This window comes from Megascapheus bottae, chromosome X, assembly GCF_031878675.1.
Source record: "Megascapheus bottae isolate mThoBot1 chromosome X, mThoBot2.hap1, whole genome shotgun sequence".
NCBI lineage: Eukaryota > Metazoa > Chordata > Mammalia > Rodentia > Geomyidae > Megascapheus > Megascapheus bottae.
In genome coordinates, this window is record NC_143547.1 from 78,919,539 (window position 1) to 78,943,497 (window position 23,959).

Consider the following 23,959-nt stretch of genomic DNA (forward strand, 5'->3'; position numbering starts at 1 on the left):
CTTTGTAAAGGATAAAGGTCAGTGGAGTGGGAGAATATCCTACAGCAAGACATTTAATAGAAACTCTCACAGAAGCAATTTCTTTTCTTTCCTAGACATTCAGGATTAGATCAATTGTTCAAGAGACTTACTGACATCCACCAACTACCTAAGTAAATTAAATTTTAGTTTTTCTCACTTAGACACTGTTGTTGTTGCTAGAACCCAAGAAAAAATCTGATACTAACTCGGATGGTGTTTTCTTCTTGCTCTTTCTCACTGGTCAATAGGTCTGTATACTAAGAAAAGATGGTATCCTTTACTGAAGTTATATATGGATGTGTGTATACATATATATTTGTGTATATGAATGTGTGTGCATATATATTCACAAGTCATTTCTAATGCTGGTGCTTAATCAGAGAGATAATAATAGATAATATTCATTGAATATTTCGCTCTGTGTAAGGTACCTCCCAACAACTCACTTAGTTGTCATAGCATCTTGACATAAATACTAGGGTATTTGACCTTTACCAATAATGAAATAATGGCACAAAGAGAGGTGAAACAACTTGCCCAGAGTTACAGCCAAGTGAGTGGTAAGTGGAAATTGTACACCAGCTAACATGACTGCATAGCCTATCTTCTTAACTGCTAATGTCTGATGTTAAGAGTTAAAAGCCTATTTGACCCAACAGGCAAGACAATAATTCAAGCTTAAAAGCAAGGACATAAAACAATGAGTGCTAATGAAACTCCACACAATGTTTCCAGAAAAAAAAAATCCCCTGTGATGAATCTTAGCTCTCTTTTAATAGATTATTTCAGTCACAGAGAGAAAGACCGCCATATCGTGACTACACTAAATGCCATTGGATTGTACACTCCAAAGTGGTTTAATCTGATGTTCTATAGATTTCATCTAAAAAAAACTACTGCATTTGAAAAAAATTACTAATGGGAAATTTTACATCCTTCCCCCCCGCCAAAATAACTGAAATGTTTCCCCCCCCCGGCATCTGGAAAAAACTAGATATATAAAATAAGAAAATAAGAACTATTGAAAATAAGAAAGATTGATTTTTCTCATTACTTTCTGATAGTATAGAAAAGCTTTGTATTAAAACAGTAAAGCCAGCTACAATTTTCAGAGCCTAGAATCTCAAAACTGACAGACAAGAGAAATTGCCTGTACACAGTTCTATCCCCGAAGAAGAAATCATCTCCACTATCCTTCATACATAGTCTTCCTGATATGGTATAGATACAAAGGAAACACAAAGGAGCAGGAAATGAAGTGCAACACCAGAGCTGAATTTTGACAGAGTGAGCTCCACCATTGTCCTGGAGTTACAGTGGGCCACAATGACGAGCTTCTTGGAACAGTAGCCACTGGCTTCCAGCAATGACTCACCAGGGACCATCCCAACTTTAAAGGTTACCCAGATACCTCATATACATCTCATTATGGTTGTACTTTCATGAGCATGCTATACCATTCCCAAGTCCCCAGTTCCTAGAAAAGCCCTCCCATTTCTCAGAAATCTCCACAATCGTTCTTTGTGACAGCAGCATAGAATTCCATTGTGTATAAATACCACATCTTGTTGATTCCCTCATCAACTGAGGGACATCTGGGTTGGTTCCATATCTTTGCTATAGTGCTGCAATGAACATTATTGTGCTAGTGGATTTAGTATGCCCATGTTTCTGGACGATTGAATAAATGTCAAGTAGTGGAATTCCTGGGTCATAGGGGAGCTCTATGTTTAGTCTTTTGAGGAACTGCCATACTGCTTTCCATAGTGGCTGAACGAGTTTGCACTCCCACAAACAGTGTGGTAGTGATCCCTCCTGGCCACATCCCCTCCAGCATCTGTTCTTATTAGATTTCTTGATCCTGGCCATTCTAACTGGAGTGAGGTGGAATCTCAGAGTTGTTTTGATTTGCATTTCTTTTATGGCCAGAAATGTTGAGCATTTCTTCATGTATCTATAGGCCATTCTTATTCTGGCCAGTCATTTCTTACCCAGAATAAACAGCACCCCTATTTTCATCTACCTTGAGGATGGCATGTTAATTTTGTTTATTTATTTTTATTGTAAAGATGATATACAGAGGGGTAAAGGTGATATAGACAGAGGTTAGTTACATAAATTAGGTAATGAGTACATTTCTTTTTGAATATCCCATCTCTTCCCTCATTCTCAGTTTTTTTCCCTCCCAATCTTCCACTCCCCAGGGTGTACAGTTTGTTTTCAACATATTCTCTATGGAGCATCACCACTGCATTTGTTCACCCTTTGTCTCACCATTTCTGGGCTGCACCTTACTGTCCCCAAAACAAGTAACCCTACACATAATACAAGAAGTACAGAAAACAAAAACAGAAACAAGAAGAAAAAAATCAAAAACAAAGATTAAAATAACAAAAATATACTTCTTTCCATTTCTTGGACTTCAGGACAGTCAACATCATTTTTAAGACCAAATGCACGCACATAGCTATTGAGCCTTTGTGATCCACTCCTCAGAATGCCTCCTTTGGTATCACTGTGTGAATGTCTAGAGACTTGTATGATTTCTAGACACTTATATGATTTATCATGTCCAACTGTATTTTTTTCTTTTACCATCCAGTGTGATTATTTGTAGATTTACAGGCACATTCTCATTATAACCAATAAGGGAAACAATGCAACCTATGTTTCTTTGGGTCTGGCTTACTTCATTTAATACAATTTTTCCAAGTTTTTATAATTCTTTACAAATGGGGAATTCTTTCTAATGGAAACGTAGAATTCTAGTGTGTGTGTGTGTGTGTGTGTGTGTGTGTGTGTGTTTGTGTATGTGTGTGTGTGTCACATTTTTTGGTCCATTCATCTATGGAGGGCATCAGGGTTGATTCCATATATTGGCTATGGTAAACAATGCTGCAATGAGCAAAACCCCTTTACAATAAAAGCTCTGGAGGAGCTAGGAATACGTGGAACATTCCTCTATCATAAAGGCTATATATGACACACCTACTACCAGCATTATACTTAATAGTGAAAACATAAAACCATTTCCTCTAAATGAATGAAACAGGATGTCCACTCTCTTCAATATGGTACTGGAATTCCTAGTAAGAGTAATAATGAAAAGAAAGTTATAAACATGATTCGAACAGGGAAAGAAATAAAATCATCCCTCTTTGCAAATGATATGATCCTATATTTAAAGAGCCCTATAGATCCCTCCCTCAAGTTAATTGAGCTGAATCAAAACTTTAGCAAAGCAGCAAGGTTTAAAATTAACCCATAAAAAGCCAAAAAAATAGAATGGAAGAAAGACAGCCTCTTCAACAAGTTGTGCTGGCAGAACTGGTTAAGCACCTGCAGAAAACTAAAGCTGGATCCTTCTTTGTCACCTTGCACTAGAATTAACTCCAAATGGATCAAAGACCTGGAGGTAAAAGCTGACACACTGAAAACTCTACAGGAAGGAATAGGAGATACACTAGGCCTCCTTGACACAGGTCGAAACTTTCTTAATAAAGACCAAGAATCACAACAAATCAGAGAAAGGCTGGATAAGTGGGACTGCATTAAACTGCAGAGCTTTTGTATGGCAAAGGACATAGCTAGTAAACTAATCAGGAAGCCTACAGAGTGGGAGAAGATCTTCACCAACTAAACAACGGACAAAGGCCTCATATCTAAAATATATCAACAACTCAAAAAATTGAATCACTCCAAAACTAACCTCCAAAGTAACAACCATCCCATTAAAAAATGGGCCAAAGACTTAAAGAGAGTCTTCTCTGAAGAAGAAACAAAAATGGCCTATAGACACATGAAGAAATGCTCAACATCTCTGGTCTTAAAAGAAATGCAAATCAAAACAACTCTAAGATTCCACCTCACTCCAGCTAGAATGGCCAGGATCAGGAAAACGAATGACAACAGATCCTGGAGGGGATGTGGCCAGGAGGGATCACTACTACACTGTTGGTGGGAGTGCAAACTCATTCAACCACTATGGAAAGCAGTGTGGCAGTGCCTCAAAAGGCTAAACATAGAACTCCCCTATGACCCAGCAATTCCACTACGTGGCATTTACCCAACCACCCAGAAACAAGGACATACTAAACCCACTAGCACAACAATGTTCATTGCAGCACTATTCACCATAGCAAAGATATGAAACCAACCTAGATGTCCCTCAGTTGATGAGTGGATCAACAAGTTGTGGTATTTGTACACAATGGAATTCTATGCTGCTGTCAGAAAGAATGACATCGCCCCATTTGTTAGGAAATGGAAAGACAGAAAAAATCATATTAAGTGAAGTAAGCCAGACTCAAAGGAACTTAGGCTCAATGGTTTCCCTCATTCGTCATAATCAGTAGAAACCTTGGGCTCTACTAGCAGAGATTTGCAATAGAGCAAAATCTTGATACATAAGGACATATAATGTGAAGCTAATTGAAAGGACCTCCAGGATACTGAAACAAAAGCCATATAATGAATGATTGTTGTCTTTAATGTACTATGTTGTCTCCATCTCCTTTGCTGTCCCTTGGTTATCTCATATTGGTATAGTATCTCACTTTGTTATCTGATATATTGAATTTATTTGTATTTGGATATTTGAATTTTGATAGGGAAGGGGGGAAAACCAAGACGGGTGAGGGGTGTGGGGGGGAGGGAAACGGGTACCAAGACATGTGAAAGGGTATCAATGTATGTGAATTAATGCACCTTCTATCTGGCAAATATCATGTAACCCTTTTACTAATTACAATAAAAAAATTAACCCATAAAACTCAGTAGCTTTTCTGTATGCCAATAAGGAGAAGCTGGAAACTGAAATATGGAAAGCAATTCCATTTGTTATAGCCCCCAAACAAATAAAATACAAAAGAATTAACCAAAGATGTGAAGAATCTCTATCATGAAAAATTTAAAAATCTGAAAAAGTAGATTTTTTAAATGAAAAAACCTCTCATTTTCCTGGATTAGAAGGATTAAGATCATGAAAGTAGCAATAGTGCCCAAAGCTATCTACAAATTCAGTCCAATATCCATCAAAATCCCAACAACATTCTTCAATGACATTAAAAAGGTAAATCAAAAGTTTGTATGGAATAATAAAAGAACCCAAATAGCAAAAATAATCTTTGGCAAGAAGAACAGTGCTGGAGGAATATCAATACAAAACTTCAAGCCTGATTAAGTAGTAGTAGTAGTAGTAATAAAAACAGCTTAGTAATGGCAATAGAACACTCCTGAAGACCAATGGAACAGAACTGAAGACCCAGATGTGATCCCATAGACCTGCCACATAATCCTTGATAAGATGTCCAAAAACACAGGATGGAAGAAAGATGGTCTCTTCAGTAAATACCGCAGACAGCATTGGCTATACACTTGCAGAAAATTGAAGTTAAATCCTTATATATCACCCTGTACCAGAATCAATTAAAAATGGATCAAAGACCTCAATGTAAGACTAGATAACATGAAAACATTACAGTAATGTGTTGGGGCCTTATCTCCATCTCTGAGGCCTGTTCATCATTCCGGCTCAGCAAAAGGGCTTTGGTCAGGCATTCCTCGAGTTCCTTGCATACCTCTCTTACCTCTGTGCACGTCATTCCACTGACACCCCCTTCCCCGAAGCACAGGTCTCTTGTGCTTTCCTGCACTGGTCCGGCCCAGTACTTAAAAGTTTGCCCAGGAATCTTAGTGATAGCACAATGGCTCTCTTCCTATTGGCTAGCTTCCTAGTTCCCACCTTCTCTTTCCCTCACAGTATATAACTAAGTGCCTGACAATAAATGAGAGATCTGCTGCGCTTTCATGGCTGACACAGCTACTGGCTTGGTGTGGTTTCTTCCCTGGTAATTGGGGGAAGGCTGGGTCATCGATACTTACCATCTCGCTTGGTTCCGGGGGACTTCAGACTGGCCCCGGTGTCCATCCCCATACCTGTGTTGCTCCACAGTAGCAACAGTAATGGATATGGGAAATAGTAGGGCTCTTAGCCAAGTGTCAAAACGTAAGTAAAGATACAGAATCACAACAAAGAAAGACTTAATAGATGGGATTGCATCAAACAGATCAAACAGAAGAGTTTCTGAATCACAAAGGACATAGCAAGTCAAACAGAGAGCCCACAGAATGGGTAAAGATTTTTACTGGCTATGCATCAGACAAAAGCTTCATATTTAAATATACTTAGAGCTCAAAAAATAAGTCTTCCCAAAATAAACCCTCAAAGAACAACAATCCAATTAATAAATGGGATAAAGACTTTTAAAAGACTCCTCAGTAGAAGAATCAACAATAGACACATGAAGAAATGTTCAACAACTCTAGCCATAAAGGAAATGTAAGTCAAAACAACACTGAGATTCCACCTCAACCCAGTTAGAATGACCATTATCAAAAAAAAATAATAACAAATGCTAATGGGGATGTGGTACTGTTGGTGAGAATTTAAACTTGTTCAACCACTCTGGAAAGCAGTATGGAGGTTCCTCAAAAGACTAAACATAGAACTCCCATATGACCCAGCAATCCCATTCCCTGGGTATTTATTCAATAGACACAAAGAAGGCCACACTAAAGATCTATTCGTTTTTACTACTACATAACGAACCACTAAAATTTGGGGGGCTTAAAACAACAACATTGCCGACCTACTCAAGGGGCTGAGATCTGAGGATCATGGTTCACAGCCAGCCCAGGCAGGAAAGTCTTGATTCTCTTACCTCCAATTGACCACAAGAAAACCACAAATAGAACTGTGGCTCAGTGTGCTATAGTGCTGTCCTTGATTGAAAGAACTCACAGAGGGCATCCAAACCCTGAGTTCAAGCCCCACAGCCAACAACAACATAAACACAATTATTACCTCATGGTTCTGGAGCTGAGAGGTCAATCAGATCCAAGTTCTCATTGAAAGTGAAAATCCAGGATGAAGTGGTATGTGAGGCTCTGGGAAGTGAACGCCTTTGGATTGTTGGTAAATTTCATTCAGTAAAGCTGTAGGAATTCTAAGAGTGAGCTCATATCTTTGTTTTTGTTTGTTTTGTTTTGCCAGTCTCAGGGCTTGAACTTAGGGCCTGAGCACTCTCCTTGGACTTTTTCTCAAGGCTAGAGCTCTACCACTTGAGCCACAACCCCACTTCCAGCTTTTTTCTATGTATGTGGTACTGAGGAATCGAACCGGGTCTTCGTGCATGCTAGGCAAGCACGCTACCAGTAGGCCAAACTCCCAGCCCTCACATCTTCTTTTTGATTTTCAGTTTATTCTATCATATACGATCACCCCTGCTTACCTCATCATGGCTACAATATTATATTTTGCAGACCCAATCATTTTTTATCCTTTGGCATCTATAAAACAGGTGCTACATCAGGAGGAAATCATTCTAAAATCTACTTCCACACAATTTTTTTTCTAGGCTAAAACCCCGGCCCCTCCACACAAAATTTTAATAAGTCTTACAACTGTAATTTTCATGCTCCTGGAGATGAGCCATTACCTACAGAAATAAGATCAAAATATATGAAACGTCGTTGTTTTTTTAACCACTTCACTGTTGAAAGGAACTAGGTAATATTTACTTAATGACACTAACATGGGCTCAAGTACTCTATTCAATTGGAAAACCTGAATCCAGGGAAAGTTTAAATGAGATCAGCTCTTTGAGATTAAGATAGATGGCTTATTAAGAGGGAATATAACAGATTTTAATAATTGTGAATGTAATACAGAAAACCAAGTGAAATTGGTAGAGGCACTGGAGTTGCAAATCAGTTAGTAAAACATTTCATTTGATACTAATATAAAATGATGGCTATTCTATTGCTTTCACTATGTTAGCTTTGTTAGCTCTTTCAAAATGCCATTTTTTAAGAAAAACATTTCCCTTTTCTTTGGCTCCTTGGAGAATACAATTAAGACTTCATATGCTTTAGAAGTAGTGAGATAATGTCCTAAAAAAGGTTTAAATCTAAGTGAGAAAACATTCAGCTATTGAATCAATGATAGCAACCTTGCAGCCAGAAATACCATCTGAATAAAATATTCAAAACATTACTAAGCTTCATACTTTGCCGAATTCCTAACCCTCTTCTGCACATAAATCTGTATATGGTCCTGCATGCATTAATATTTCCAAGCATGTCTCCTCCTCTTTGTCAAAAGACGATAGTCATACATATCTTACCTCTCTCAGGACTGGTTAAGAAGAAACCAGACAACTCTGATTTAGGTGTTGTTTCATAAGTAACAAGGACTAAAGGAGTACAGGTTTGATGACTGAGGGTTGATGATGGCTTAGTTCAATTATAAGAGTACTCTGGTGAAGTTGAACCAATGAGCACATTGGTACAGACAAATGCATGAAGATATGATGTATGTGTTATGTGAAAAACTCCCAGAATGCCATGCACAGGAGGATCAGGCAACATTAACTAGTCAGAATCCAAGGCTCCAGAAGTTTCCAAGTTCTAGGAAATGCTGGGCATGATGGATAGCAATAAACATTCCACATCCCACCCACATTCTTCAATATATTTTCTTCCCATAAAAAGATGATGAGCATTCATTCCAAAATAGATAGTCGACAAGAAGCCTGCTTGGAAAATTGATCTTGGGCAATCTCTCAAATTTCCTGAACTTGAGTTCCCTTGCCTGTAACATAAGGATAACAGGGGTTCACATTTAGCTGAAATTTTGTTGGTAGTAGGGGTGGGGAAGGGAGAATAAATGGCATGAAACCAGGAGAAAAAAAATACTAGACACCACAAACGATCAAGTGGTGCAAAGTTACATAACGAGTGATTTAATAGCAGTATTTATGGCACCAAAATGCTGTTCTTCTCAGGGCCGAGAGTTTGGCCTAATGGTAGAGTGCTTGCCTAGCATGCATGAAGACCCGGGTTCAATTCCTCTGTCCCACATACATAGAAAAAAAAAGCCAGAAGTGTTGTTGAGGCTCAAGTGGTAGAGCTCTAGTCTTGATGAAAGTCTAAGGACAGTGACGAAGCCCTGAGCTCAAGCCCAGGACCGGCAAAAAAAAATGCTTCTCTTCTGACAGAGCTCCAAACAAACAGGGCCTCAAGGTTTATATTTTGATAATCTTGTTGACACTGAACTCTGCTTGGAGAATGCAGTTATTTGCCCTTCTCCCTGCCTCCATAGTTCTTTTTCATGATCTATATGATATCACCTTTTTGCAAGTGTGTCTTTATATGAGAGCAATGAGCATACCTCCTATAGTGACAGTGACATAAATGTTGGTTAATTAACATCAAGTTACTAAATGAAGTCTTTTTTAATCTTATTTGATCCTTCTAGTAACACAGAGAAGCAAGTAGGATGGGTATTATTTCCATTTAAATGAGACAAATGAGACTTTAAATGACTTGCCTAAGGTCACATGACAGTAATGACTTCCAGTGTGCAACATGAGAGGAAATAAAGAGAATGACCTGACTTAAATGCCAAATTTGTCCAGTGCCTTATGCTAACCCAGGAGTAGCAAACTCCTATTTCTCCAGGGGTCATTTGAATGTGAGCAACCAGAGGGTAACAGACATCATAGTGAATGGAGACAGTGCCAAAATGGAAGGTATGCACACAGCAGGACAAAACAAAGCCAAAGGCCTCTGTGGATGCCTTCATATACACAAACACATTTCCTTCTTGTCCCAGCTTCTAAGGTTTGCCATTCACATATCCTATTACCAAATGAGAGCAATAGAATTACAGGTGCTGAGTGCTGGCCAGGACAGCAAAGACAAATGGCATCTACTCTCCTTGCTGTCTTACTAGCAACCATTCAAAAACTGTGTTCTTGGTCCACAAATACTTAGCAATTATTTAAATGTGTACTGAGTAAGGAGTTATGTGTTTTGCTCAGCAAGATATAGAGGAACATTTGTTTAGCTTTAAATATATATGCATCCTGAAATATGTAGGGAGAAATGTCAAGATGTCTATAATTTATTTTAAATGCTTTAACAAAAAATAAGTTCTACAGAAATGGAAAATGTTTATAACTATTACATATAAACACTGAAAATGCAAGAATATTCATCACATTATTTTAACTTGTCAATATATCCAAAAATGTTAATATTAAAGAGGAATTGGAAAAGAAGTAAGTAATCCCCAAATTGTGAGTGCTCCTCAAATTTGTAGAATCAAGTTTAAAATAAAAATACTATGCCCAGCTGTCTCTGATCATTTTGCTATGGTGATGTTGCTTATATTGCAATCAAATGTGGATGTGTGTATGTGCTTATATATTCAAGCACTGATTATTTTTTTCTTTATCATTATATGTCTGAGAGTATTAACATATATAGAAATTTAGATGTACACTTAAATATATATATATACTTATACATATTTACATAATCAAAAAATCAAAGAATTCTTGAAGTTATGATGTAAAACAATTTTATTTCTGTATGAAATACTTATAGCCCATTAAAATTGGGTTTTAACACTTAGCTGTTCTTTTTGTGTGTGTGCGTGTGTGTGTGTGAGTCATGGAGCTTGAACTCGGCCTGGGTGCTGTCCCTGAGCCCTTCAGCTCAATGCTACTGCCCTATCCTTGACTCAAGCCCCACTTCTCATTTTTTCTAGAGGTTAATTTGAGATAAGAGTCTCAGATCCTTTTGTGCCTGGGCTGGCTTTGAACCTTGATCCTCAGATCTCAGCCTCCTGAGTAGCTAGAATTACAATCATGAGCCACTGCTCCCGGCTAAAACCATCTGTTCTTAAACTTTTCAGTCTCATAATTTCTTTGGACTTAATGTATTTTGAGACCATCAGAGTCATGTGGATTATATTTAGTGATATTTATTGTGCTAGACATGAAAAAATAGAATATTTTTAAACATAAGAATTCCAAAATCATTTTCCACTATCTTACCAACCAATATCATCATGACAGGCATCCCTTAGCCTCTGGAAAACTCCACTATGCACTCATGGGTGATGGAGATGGCACCAGGTGAGTGGTGTCAGTATTGTGATAAAAATAGTTTTCACCCCATGAGCCCTGAATAGGTCTCAGACACCTCCAGGAACCTGGTCCACACTTTGAGAACCTTCTTTTTATTGAGAAGTCATGATCTAGACCTTTGAAAAATGTTTATGTAGAAAAGGCCCAAGCTGTTTATAGACAAATTGAGCCAAGCAAATTCAATTAACTAACTTTTGTCCCATGTGTATTTCACTTTTGTTCTTCTTGATTGAGAGTATATTATGGTTTGTTCTATAGCAATATTTTCATGTCAGATAATTAGTCTGAAGCAATTCATGCAATGTATTCCCTTAGCAACTGGTCCAGGGGCAGTCAAATGACCTAAAGTTTATGCCATCAAACTGAAAATATAGATTAAATTCTAGGGTTGGAGAAAGGGTTTCTCTATCTCCAGATGTGAGTTAGAGATGCTACTGGCAATGAAATGTGAAGGCAAGAAAAAAAAGTGCGTATTTGACGACACTGAGCTAATTATAACATGCCTGGGGCCTCCAAGAGAGGTTTTTTTATTGTTTTTTTTTTTCAAATCTGCAAGGAAACATTTTCTCTTAATTGTTAGAGAAGTAGTTTTCTGTTCATCATAGTAGAAAAATATGCTAACACAATATTGCATGCTTGTCTCTACTGGGTTACACAACATTTTAAAATGCAAGCTGTGTGTGTCCCATATAGAAGCAAGTTGCTACTAGCAATAATTAGTGAGGCACTTGCAAGGTGAAGTTTTATCACAGAGGGCAGAAGTGAGGATTTAGAAGACTGTCTGCCTTTTCCTCATGTGTATATTATTTCCATCTTTGTGGCCATAGATGTATTCTATGAAGGCAGCCCAACACTCGCATTTTTTACAGCGCTGTACTCATTCCAATTACCAACACCTTTTCTTAGGATTCTGCTCTGGTGATGTCCCTTTCCACATCCATCATAGCCTTCAGTATAGCACATTATGTTGGAAGTATTGCACAGCTAGATTGAGTTCACAAGAACAGAGATTTTATTTTCATTTTTGTAGTCCTAGGAATTTTCAGTGACTACTATGAATTAGGTTTGCAATAAATGTTGGTTGAAAGAATCAATGCATGGTAATGAAACATGCTCTTGTAAGGCAAGAGTCAGCAAACTACAGGCAGTGGACCAGATCCTGCCTGTTGCCTATTTTCAGATGGTTCATGAGCTAAGAATCGCTTTCACTTGTGTAAATGATTGAAAAAGCCAAAAGAAGTCTTTGTTTTCAGCACATGTAAATTCCAAGCTCTTCACATTTCAGTGTCCTTAGATTTTATTGGAACACATCCATATCTTTTTCTGCTTTTGTACTGCAACAGCAGATTTGAGCAGTTGTGATATAGAACATATGGCACATGAAGATTAAAATATTTAATGACTCAGTACAGAAACTATTTGCCAAGCATTGTTGTATGACTTCCTCTTTTTTCTATAGGAGTATAGTCTTCGGTTTTGCTTTATATTTCATTTCATCTCAGTCACATCACCAAATAAAATATTTAAGGCAAAGAGGCATGTGACAATATTTTGGTCATACATAATTAGTAGAGACAGTAAGATCACTCAATTTAAATCGAGATGAAATATACACTCACCGTAAGATCTGAATTATATAAATTACATTTGCTGATGAAATAGTTTAGTTTTTGTAACATCGCTATTACTTAATCACATAGATTTTTTAGTGTTTTTTTTTAAATGGCAGAATCCCAACAAATCACTTATTAGTAAAACCTTCTTAAGAGTTTAGAAAATCTTATCCTAAAAATTGCATTGATGTATTCTGTATCAGAAGTCTGATATATCATATTAACTTGCTTCAGAAAATAGTATGTAAATGAATCAGAAAATATTTTGTGCAATATGTACAAAATTATACTGGTGCTGTATAAAAACAATATATTTCCCAATATAGGGATATGAGTTACTTTTTTCTTCTTATACTGTTTTGGATTTTAAAAAAATCCAAACAGCTTTTAAGCACTACATTTCTGATCATTTTAAAACAAATTTTACTTAATGCTTGAAAACATGCCTTGCATTTACATTTTTTCTCCTGACCGAAAAAGCTGCCCGATGTGCAGCTTTATGTTTAGAGAGGCTTAAAAATGAAAAATACAAGAACTAGCACTGGAGCCAAGAATAAAAATCAAACCAGAGCCAATTTTCTGGTCAAGAATGTCTGCTTACTGTTCTTGGAAGTGAGATACTCAAAAGTCCTTGAAAAGAGTTACAAATAACTAAATAAAAAACTGTGTATTTGTCCTGTGGAAAACTCTATTATGAGTTAACACAAGAGAATAGGACTTCCCAAGAAATATTATATATACATATATATGCCTACATTAATATTAGAGATGATAAAGTTTCAGATTATATTTTCACTTTTAACAGGAAATAATGATTATCAAGTGAATGTTGCTAATGCTTCAAATGTAATCCTTAAAGTAAATTAATCTTTCACATCCATGCCTCCTTGACCAAAGAGGAGAATCATAAACCCCTTGAGGTTTCATGGATTCTAGACATCCTTTTTTAAGTAAAACCAAGATCCTAAGAAGGAAAAATGTAAAACATGCTTGTATAGCCAACAAATTATCAGGAATTTTTCCTAAAGAAAAATGGCTAATTCACTACGAGATAAAATGTGTAATACTTTCCCAGCTGTTAGAATTGTTTAATAATAGCTTACAGTAAATTATGAAATTAATTGTGCCTAAATAACATATGGTATGGATGCAGAAAAGGTAAGCTGCCAAACCAAACTGAATATACTTTGTATTATTCTCTGTGTCAGAGTGCGTACAGATTAGTGACACTACTTCCGCCTTATTCTGGACACACAGCTGATACTTTCAAGTTGCCTTTTGTGTTTAGATGTAGCCACAAGACTTGACTTTTGGCCAGTAGAATATGGGTAGAAGTGATGTCTCTTTCAAGATTGACTATGTCCTCAAATGTGCAATATTTCATTTTTCTTTTGTTAACAGGAAAGGATTCTGTGGCTGTGACTATAAAGAGGAGATGCAATGGGAGGCTGTATTTCCATCTAATCAGTATGCCCTCTACAGCCAAGTGTCAGCTGGATGCAAATGGTTAAATATGATCTGCTTAATATGTAGAAAACTGAAATCACTGGAGCAGTTTTACTCATATGTGAACATTTTTGCTCATAGAGATCTTTCTTATTCATACCAAGTCCTTCCAAAATTCAAAAGTAGCACAGATAGGAAAGCTTTCTTTGAGTTTAATTCAAGAGAGAGGTGGTAAGATCTGTATTGCTAATTGCCCATTGATGAAGAAAGGTCATGATCCTCTAAGTAGTTTTGGAATAGCCTTAAATGATTGGTTAAAGTTTCAGAAATTTGCAGAGAAAGTGGGAGAGATCGCAGGAGGATGCTAACATAAATCTCAAATAATGGGTTAGAGAAACATTTTTTTCCTTTAGGATTCTAGGTCATGAACAAATGCATAAGGTCACTTTACACAATCCTTTCTCAGTAGGCAAGGTGCATTTTCTTAGGTTTCTGGAAAACTGACCTCGGAAATGTAAGTGCTCTCGATCCTAGTGAGCTGATGTATTCTGTGGTTCCACATATTTGGAAGGCTAAGGCAGGATGATCACTTGAACTTGGGAAGTTCTAGACCATCCTGGGCAACATAGCATGACACTCATCTTTAAAAAAAAAAGGAAAAGAGGAGAAAGGGAATTAGAGCACTATAGTTTATCCATTTCTGAGAGTTCTATGAAAATGTAGAACAGCCAGTGAGCATCTTTCATGAACTAATTCTAAAAGACATTCAGCAGTGAATTATCACCTATGAGGTTAGACCCAGTTGTGCTCCGTTGAATAAAAATCACAAATATTCACTCATCCAACCTGCTCAGTGTTTCCCATTCTGATTACCTGAGTCTTGCCAGAACAGAGGTGTTTAATAAAATGAAATTAAATCACACAATAAATGGATGCTTTAGATCAAAATGACATTAAATGCTTTTTATTGAACAAAAGAAAGAGTAAAACATGGAAGTTGAATTCATTGAGCCAAAGCAGCTCCCCAGGAGAAGCTGTTGTACATTGTGCTAAATAACCTCGTGAACAGAGAGTATACAGAATACATATAATATGTAAGTTATCTCAACAGCAAAGGAGAAGAAATAGGATACAATTCTTAAAGATAAAATTTGGTCAAGTGACAAATTTAGTTGCTCAAAATTTCTAGCCCTTATCCACCTAAATTGAGTATAGTTCTCAAATGCTCATTCAGTATTGTGCATACTGAATTCCCATTTTAATCGAAGCTGATTTCTAGATTTTTGTGTAATTACATATTTATTTTGTGTGACATTCGATTTTTAAAAGTTTGTATTTGTGTGTACATACATGCTTTTAAAACTATATGTACACACATTAATAAGTTCAAACCCTCTTTGAAATAAGTCTAGGAGTCATGCTTTTTAAAGCTAATATTGGTGAATTTCAGTTATTTCTCCTGTGTGTCTAAGAAACTTTGTATGTTCTCAATGCACCCACATCATCAGGTGGGTTGACAGATATGTCAAAAATACTTTATGAAAAGAGGGAGGTAGCTCATGCGAGTTGGCAACCTTTTGTGCACTGATTCCTGTTAGAGAAGGCTGCCTCCCTTTAACATCTTACAGTCAAAGATGAAAGGAAACTTTTTGTATTTTGAAGCCTAGTGAACACAGTTGTACATTTACTATAATCCACCTTCAAGTTGGCTTATAATGTAAGATGACAAATACCTCACATCCAGTATACAGCATTTAAAAAGTACTGAAGAAACATTTCATAGACAATACTTTTTTTTCATATGTTAAACATCAGCTTCTATGGGATATATTTCCAGGATGGTTTTGTTACCACTTTATAAACATTCTAGGCCAAACAGACAGCACAAATAACATGAATGTCATTTTTCCAATATCTGTATCAATTACTGGAGGCTAATTCTAACATATATACTACTTAAGGGGGAAAAGAAGATAATTCATGACACATTGCAAATATAGGACTACAGCATCTTAGGTGTAAGGATGATTTTAAGGTGCAGAAAGAGGGGATTCTCTAGAAGGTGATGGTGTGGTTTCTTCAGGTGGAAAAACTGTAAGTGTACAAGCTCGAATACCACCAAGGGATTCAGGAAGGTCAAAAACTTTATGCCATTCATCTTTATCTGGATCATATTTCTGCACTATCTCGACCATACAACGGTTATTCCAAGAATACCCACCAACCACATAGATTTTATTTTCAAACACAGCAACCCCAACATCACTCTGCCCTCTTAGCATGGCAGCAATCGGGGTCCACTGGTCAAGGATAGGTGAGTAGTATTCACAGCTTAGGACATCGTCATAATCACTGGTTCCTCGGAAGTGATTGCCACCAATGACATAGAGCCTTTCTCCCACTGTGCACATGCAATGCAGACCTCGGACAGTGGTCATTGGTGCCTTTTGGATCCATTTGTCTGTATCCGGGTCAAAACACATCAGTTCCTTTTGGAAGGTGTCATGGGTAATTCCTCCTAAAGAAGGCAAAAAATAAGCATGAAGTAAACAGACCACGAGTCTTCTTAAAGACTACAAAATGGAGGCTTCTCCTGCAGTGACCTTCTCTCATGGAAACCCATGGCACTTAAGAGGCTTTACTGAGTAGTCATATATTTTGGTCACTGTTTGGAGTTGGATAATAAATTCTACTACAGATGATTACTGTCTCCTTACTTCTTTTTAGTGGGTACACTCCCAGTGCTGAGTACTGAGTCAAAGTGCTCTAAACTCCATTTTTTCCTTAATCTAGTTATATCATTAGGATTGTGTCTGGCTGTGAAGTGAAATATTGGTCAAAAAGTGTCAAAAATCTTGGGCCAGGAGCATTGCACCTAGTAGTAGAGTGCTCACCTAGCAGGCACGAAGTCCTGGGTTCGATACTTCAATATCACATACTCAGAAAAAAAGCCAGAAGTAGTGCTGTGGCTCAAGTAGCAGAGTGCTAGCCTTGAGCAAAATGTGTCCAAGGACAGTGCCTAGCCCCTAGGTTCATCCTCAGGACTGAGGAGAAGGGGGAAAGGGTCCAAAGTCTTGGGCACATAATGTACAAGAAAATACAGAGTTGTTTCATTTTGGGTGGGTGGGGTGAAATTATATCATCTACTATCAGAATTAACATTAAAAATTAAAGAATTAGAATGGGGAAGAAAGATGGAAAGAGTGACTGGTCAAAATACATTGTACTTATAAGCTGATTTTTTTGAATTGAAACTTCATTGTACAACTATTTTATTTAGAAATAATTTTTTAAAACATGGGCCAGGAGTTTGGCCTAGTGGTAGAGTGCTTGCCTAGCATGCACAAAGCCCTGGGTTCGATTCCTCAAACGACAAACATAGAAAAAAGCCAGAAATGGTGCTGCTGCTCAAGTGGCAGAGCTCTAGCCTTGAGAAAGTCCAAGGACAGGGCCCAGGCCCTGAGCTCATGCCCAGGATTAGCAAAAAAGAAAAAAGGTTCAGGATGCTCGATGCAGAATTGTACAGCATTGTTTGGTGATATATTAAGTCTGTATCATCTATAGTGTATTTTTTGATGCTGTGGATTTAACACAGGGCCATGTACATGCAAGATATATTCTTCAACAGAACAAAAGATGGTGTGTCCAATGAAAGTATCAGACACTCTCTTCAGCAGGATATGATGAGATATAATTTTCAGCCATATCATTCAAAGATTTACTTTCAAGTAGCAAGATGGGCATCACTACTATAACTATACTTTCAAACTTTTCCATAAACTGAAAAATTGTCCAAATTGGTTTCTATTCTATTCTTGCTTGGAATGGCCATTTGTGTAGTATAAACTCATTATGCCACTAAAACAGTTCCGGTGTCATTTTTTTTCACTGAGGATTTAGAACTTTCATTACAGTGATACTGCAGTTATACACATCAAACAGGTAGACTGTATAAATCACTGAGTACTATAGCATATGATTTCCTGGATGGCTCTTTCAGAAATAGACATCCAGTAGTTGCTCAAGAATTTAACACCAGGACGCTGTCAATCACTCACTACAGACCTTTCTCTGATCCTTCATGATTACAGATTTCATAAGGTGGTATAAAGGTGGTATTCAGAGGATCAGTCCATAACGATCCTCTTTACACCTTTGTCCTCTAATACTGCAACTGCTGGCTTGGCATTGACAGACCTTCAAATGAGGTAAAAACTGTTACAGACTTCCATAAGGACCAAATGATAAGAATTTGCTTAACAAAATTAAATGTCAAGATCACATTGCATTAAGATTTCTTGATTTTAAACATTAAGAATGTGAGAATGAAAGTTGTTACTAGACACTGGATCAACTGGAGCCATTTCAGAATTTTCTCTAAAAAATATTTCTGAAGGTCTGTCAAATAGCAACAATTAGTAGGGAATTACATAAGGCAATTATACATACTAGGACACCAGGAAATGTACATATTATGAGTTACTGTGAGAATGAACATCATGAATTAATGTAGATAGTAGAGCTTATATGTTATATAATGACATAGTTCTTCAAATAACTACTATATTTTAAATAATACAAATACATTGTTGCGAAAAATGAATAGTAAATGTGAATTGCATTTTTTAGAATACAGAGTAGAAGGATTTGGAAACAAACTGGAGAATCAGAACACTTTGCAAGTTCTTCGAAGTCATTCATTTACAGCAGGTTGGTTTCCTGGTAGCCCTAAACTTAATGAATGCTCAAAGCATTCATATGCAAATGTCCACACAAAAATACCTTCTAAAAGCAAACATTTTTATTCGCATTATCAATTTTCATGGTTATTATTACCATTTCTTCCTCTACATGGAAAGATCATACTTATGATGCATATAGTTCTTATAATGCGTATGCATTACTATATTGTGCTGCTGTGATAATTGCTTACCTGAAATATACATCACTCCTCCATATACAGTTCCAGCATGTCCATAGTGAGGTTCATTCATTTTGGCAACGTAGGTCCATTCATTTGTTCTTGGATTGTAACATTCCACTGTAGCTGTGAAGAGAAAAAGAAAAGAAATTATTTTAATGTCTAATTTAGCAACTAATTATTTTTACTTTTAGGTAAACCAGTAATATCTAAGTTTCTGAAACATACATATTGTATGTATCAGAGATACATTGGAAGCTCATAATTATATTCATACACAAGATATAAAATAGACACTGACAATATCTCTATGTGCATCCTTTAAGGCCAACAGATGAGTGGCTTGCAGTATATAAAATTAAGATCTTTAAGGGTCCTTCTGCAAAGTAATTTTAGTTTTGAAAGAAGGAGAAAGAATCCTTTTCATCTTTAACATAAGGTATTTTGGAAAAGTCACCTCAGTTTATGTAAATATCTTTCAATCAATCTGAAACAACCACAGCATCAGTAGAATGACTATCCAGAAAGATGGAAAATTCTATCCTTTATTTTGTTTTTTTAAATTTATGCTAATCACTTTTTTTGCCAATCCTGGGCTTGACCTTAGGGCTTGATCACTGTCCTTGAACTTTCTCAAGGCTAGAGCTCTACCACTTGAGCATCAGGACCACTTCCACATTTTTTCTATGTATGTGGTACCAAAGAATTGAACCCGGGTCTTCATGCATGCTAGACAAGCACTTTACCACTAGGCTAAACTCCCAGCCCCGTTAATTTCTTTTTATAAGGAAAGAAATGATGCGACTATAAAGACTTTAGTCAAAAGCACCAAATCGGGATTGATTTGCAAAATTCAGATGATTTACACTACTAGTTCCTGCCAAATGCCAATCTAGTTTCTTGCTTTCCTCAAGCCTGCATTTTTTATTTAGCAATAGAACTCCAACACTGCTCAATGAAGCACTGCATCAAACTCAACAGAAAATTCAATATACCAAGTTCCTTGAAGCTTTGCTCAACTACATGATATGGTTTTAGGGAGGGATATGAAGCAAAGTTTATTGGGAAAAGCTATGTGATCACCATGGGAATATCATTTAGCTACTTACAGTCAAATACAACTCTGATCTATGAGTTAACCTTTTTTTATTTTTCTGTGATGATATTGGGGCTTAAGCTCACTCACATTTTTTTGTTCACAGTTGACATTCTACTAGTTTTACCCATGCTACCAGTTCCAGCTTTCTACTGGCTAATTGGAGATACTAATATCTTGGACTTGTTTACCTGGGCTGGCTTCAAATCAAGATCTTCAGATTTCAGAGTTCTGTGTAACCAGGACTAGAGTCATGAGTCTTCTGTACCTGGGCTTTATGAGTCAACCACTGAATGAGATTCCCTACATACTAACTATAGGCCAAAAGGGACAGTAAGACAAGGGTGGTGAGGGAGAAAGGCGAAGAAATTTTACTTTTCTGCTCTATTCACTATTTCATTCTTTGCTAAATTCACAGGTACAAAGTACATTTTCTCCTCCAGTTACATCTATATTTTTAACACTTTCACCTCCCTACTGATTTTCTTTTCCACTATCTTTACAATCATATTTTCAAATTCATTTCAAAGGGTTTTTACGATTCTTAGATTCTTTTGGCAGTACTAGTGATTGAAGTGAGGGTTTGTGCTTTCTAGGCAAGTGTTCTACACCTTGAACATATAATGATTGTAGATAGGACATGATGTGATGATTTGACACATGCATACATTTTCAGTATATCTAGCATGTCTGCCAGCTGAAATATTTATCATTTCTTTTTTGTGAGAAGCTTATTTTGGAATGTGCTTTGGGGCTTAAACTCAGGGCTTGGGCATTGTCCCTAAGCTTTTTTATTTTTGCTTAAGCATTCTACTACTGGTGCTTTAGCTCCACTTCTAGCAGTTTTTGGTGATTAATTGGAGATAAGAGTTTCATGAACTTTCTTGCTCAGGCTGTGTTTGAACCATAATCCTCAGATATCAGCCTCCTGATTACGTAGGATTATAGCATAAACCATTGGTGCTCAGCTATGAGATGTCTTTTTCTTAATGTTCATTTGTTCATTTCTATTTACCTTAAGCATGCTCTTCACCTAACTGTCCAACAAAACTAATGAATGTACATTATTCTCTTACTACATTTAACAGAACCGTTCGTGTATTGATTGGTTTATATCACTAGAAATGTATTTAATGGAAAGACTTTATATGATTAAGTAATACAGTTACATGTCCTAACAGGGAAAAAAAGGGTTTAAAAAGATTTTCCAGGGGCCAGGAGTTTAGCCTAGTGGTAGAGTGCTTGCTTAGCATGCACAAAGACCCAGGCTCAATTCCTCGGTACCACATACATAAAAAAAAAGAATTTCTAGTATCAGATTCTCATGGATTTGAAGCCAAAGGTAGATTTCACTAACTGCATGCTTTTCACAAGGCAAGACTGTCTTGCACATTAAAATTTCTATGTCTAATTCAAATAATTCTGATGTAATTTCCATTAGTTTCCTCTTTTGTGGCAGTTAGAAATTGAATAGGTAATCATTCTTTATGGTCATTAATATTCTTTTGTGTAAAGACAGTGCTGTGTCTTTGTCAGGGAGTTAATTGCATTTTTTCCTACTAGGGGTTATTAGAATCTGTCCATATTTTCTCATGCAAGAAGTTCTCAAAGCATTGTGGATACTGGTCATCAATACTATAGTAAGTATAGAACAGCTCACCATCCCTAAACTTTTCTTCCTCCAAATAATTTCTCTCTTTTAACTTCTAAATTCCTTTTATCTTTGTCAAACTTCAGAATTTCTCCTTCCAGCCAGGCACTGGTGGCTAATGCCTATAATCCTAGCTACTTAGGAGGCTAAGATCTGAGGATAATAGTTCAAAGCTAGCCCAGGGCAGGAAAGTCTATGAGACTATTGTCTCCAATTAATCACCTAAAATTGGAAGTGGAGGTGTGGCTCAAATTGGTACATCACTAGTCTTTAGCAAATAGCTCAGGGACAGTGCCTAGGCCCAGAGTTCAAGCCCCACTGCACAAAAAATATTTCTCCTTGCAACGCATTGCTATTATCAGAAAACTCAGTAATATTTAACTTGAAAATAGAATCCACCTAATTTTAAAAAAAAGATGCACCTGTGTCCTTTTATATATCACTAACACAAGTTAGTCATATATAGATTAGTGCCAATAATGCTGATGGGAGGAAGGGTAATAAGGAAGGATTGAAGACAAGAAACTGCAGCCCTAGAGTGGTGGTTTCATCATAGCCTATGAAAGAAGAGAGCAGGAAAAAAGCATCTGGGAAAATCTAGAGCACGGGTCAGCACACTTCAGCCCTTGGGCTATATCCAGTTCATTGTCTGTTTTTGTATGCCACCACAGATAACAATATGGACTTGCATTTTTAAGAGTTAGAAAAGACTCAGAGGAATATTTGGTAGCTCATGGAAATTTGATGTACTTAAAATTTTGGTAGTGAGCCGGGTACTGTGGCTCACACCTGTAATCCTGGCTACTCAGGAGGCTGAGATCATGGTTCAAAGCCACCTGGGGCAATACAAAGCCCAAAGACTGGAGACTCTAAAAAACAGGAAGTGGGATTGGGGCTCAGGGGTAGGGCAACAGCCTTGAGCTGAAGAGCTTAGGGACAGTGCCCAGGCCCAGAGTTCAAGCCCTATGACCCCCACAAAAAATTTGGTAGTGATCTGCTGTCAGAAAGAATGGCATTGCCCCATTGGTTAGGAAATGGAAAGACTTAGAAAAGATCATATTAAGTGAAGTAAGCCAGACTCAAAGGAACATAGGCTCAACGGTTTCCCTCACTTGTCATAATCAGTAGAAACCTTGGGCTCTCCTAGCAGAGATTTGCAATAGAGCAAAACCTTGATTCAAAAGGCCATATAGTAGGACGCTAAATGAAAGGATCTCTAGGATATAGAAACATAAGCCATATAATGAATGATTGTTGTTCTTAAGGTACTATGTTATCTCTCATCTCTTTTGCTGTCCCTTGGTTATCTCATATTGTTACAGTATCTCACTTTGTTACCTGATATATCGGATATATCTGTATTTGGTTATTTGAAATTGGATAGGGAATGGGGGAAAACAAGATGAGGGGTGGGGGTGGGTGGGAGGGAAATGGGGACCAAGACATGTGAAAGGATATCAATGTATGGGAATTAATGCACCATCTATCTGGCAAATATCATGTAACCCTTCTATTAATTACAATAAAAATATATGAAAAAAAATTTGGTAGTGATAAAGAACACTTTACTGGGACAGTCTCACCCATTTGTTTATGAATTGTCTACAAGGCTTTCATGCTACAACAGAGGAGTTTATTAGTTGTTCTAGAGAATAAATGGTCATAAGGATTAAGAAAACACATACTTGCTGGTTCTTTAGAGATTTATGCTGACCCCTAATTTATACAATTAATTTAGTAATGTGTAAAGAGTCTCTTTTATTTGAAACACATTTGATAAAATCTAGTAATTTTATTGTACATTTACTTGAAAAAAGTCCTTCCATATGTTTAACGGAAGTGAAACATATCTGAGTTACCCTATTCTTTAATGTAGAAAACCTCAATGGAAGGATGATTTCTTATATGACATATTCTTTGAAAGGTGCCAGAAGTAACTATGTCTTTTTTCACTTAAGTGACACTTCCTCTAAGCTTCTCCTAGCTTTTCATTGTAACCAGTGTCAGGGAAGATGACATATTCAAGGAATTATATTTCAAAAATAAGCCAGGCACACAGATACTCCGGTAGCCTTTTTTTTGATGGTCTATGGGCTTAGCTTTTCTTTAGGTGCCCAATATACTTCATGAAAGCATTTCAAAAGACTAAACACACTAAAATTGTTTTCTTATATGTAGGCAATAGTTATTGTGTATATGAATAGAAAATTATGT

The 23,959-nt window shown here is 36.9% G+C and overlaps 1 protein-coding gene across 6 annotated transcripts in view; it reads right to left on the bottom strand.

The window, feature by feature from the left end:
• Positions 1-15,025: 15,025 nt before the first annotated feature.
• Positions 15,026-23,959, bottom strand: part of Klhl13 (kelch like family member 13) — a 150,500-nt gene continuing 141,566 nt past the window's right edge. For all 6 annotated transcript variants that reach the window (XM_090325890.1, XM_090325885.1, XM_090325887.1 and 3 more), the window contains 2 exons: positions 19,011-19,124; positions 15,026-16,595 (listed from right to left, as the gene is read on the bottom strand). In XM_090325890.1, the coding sequence (XP_090182016.1) occupies positions 16,108-16,595; positions 19,011-19,124 (602 nt within the window). In that variant the 3' untranslated portion in view covers positions 15,026-16,107. The remainder of the gene's footprint in view (positions 16,596-19,010; positions 19,125-23,959) is intronic.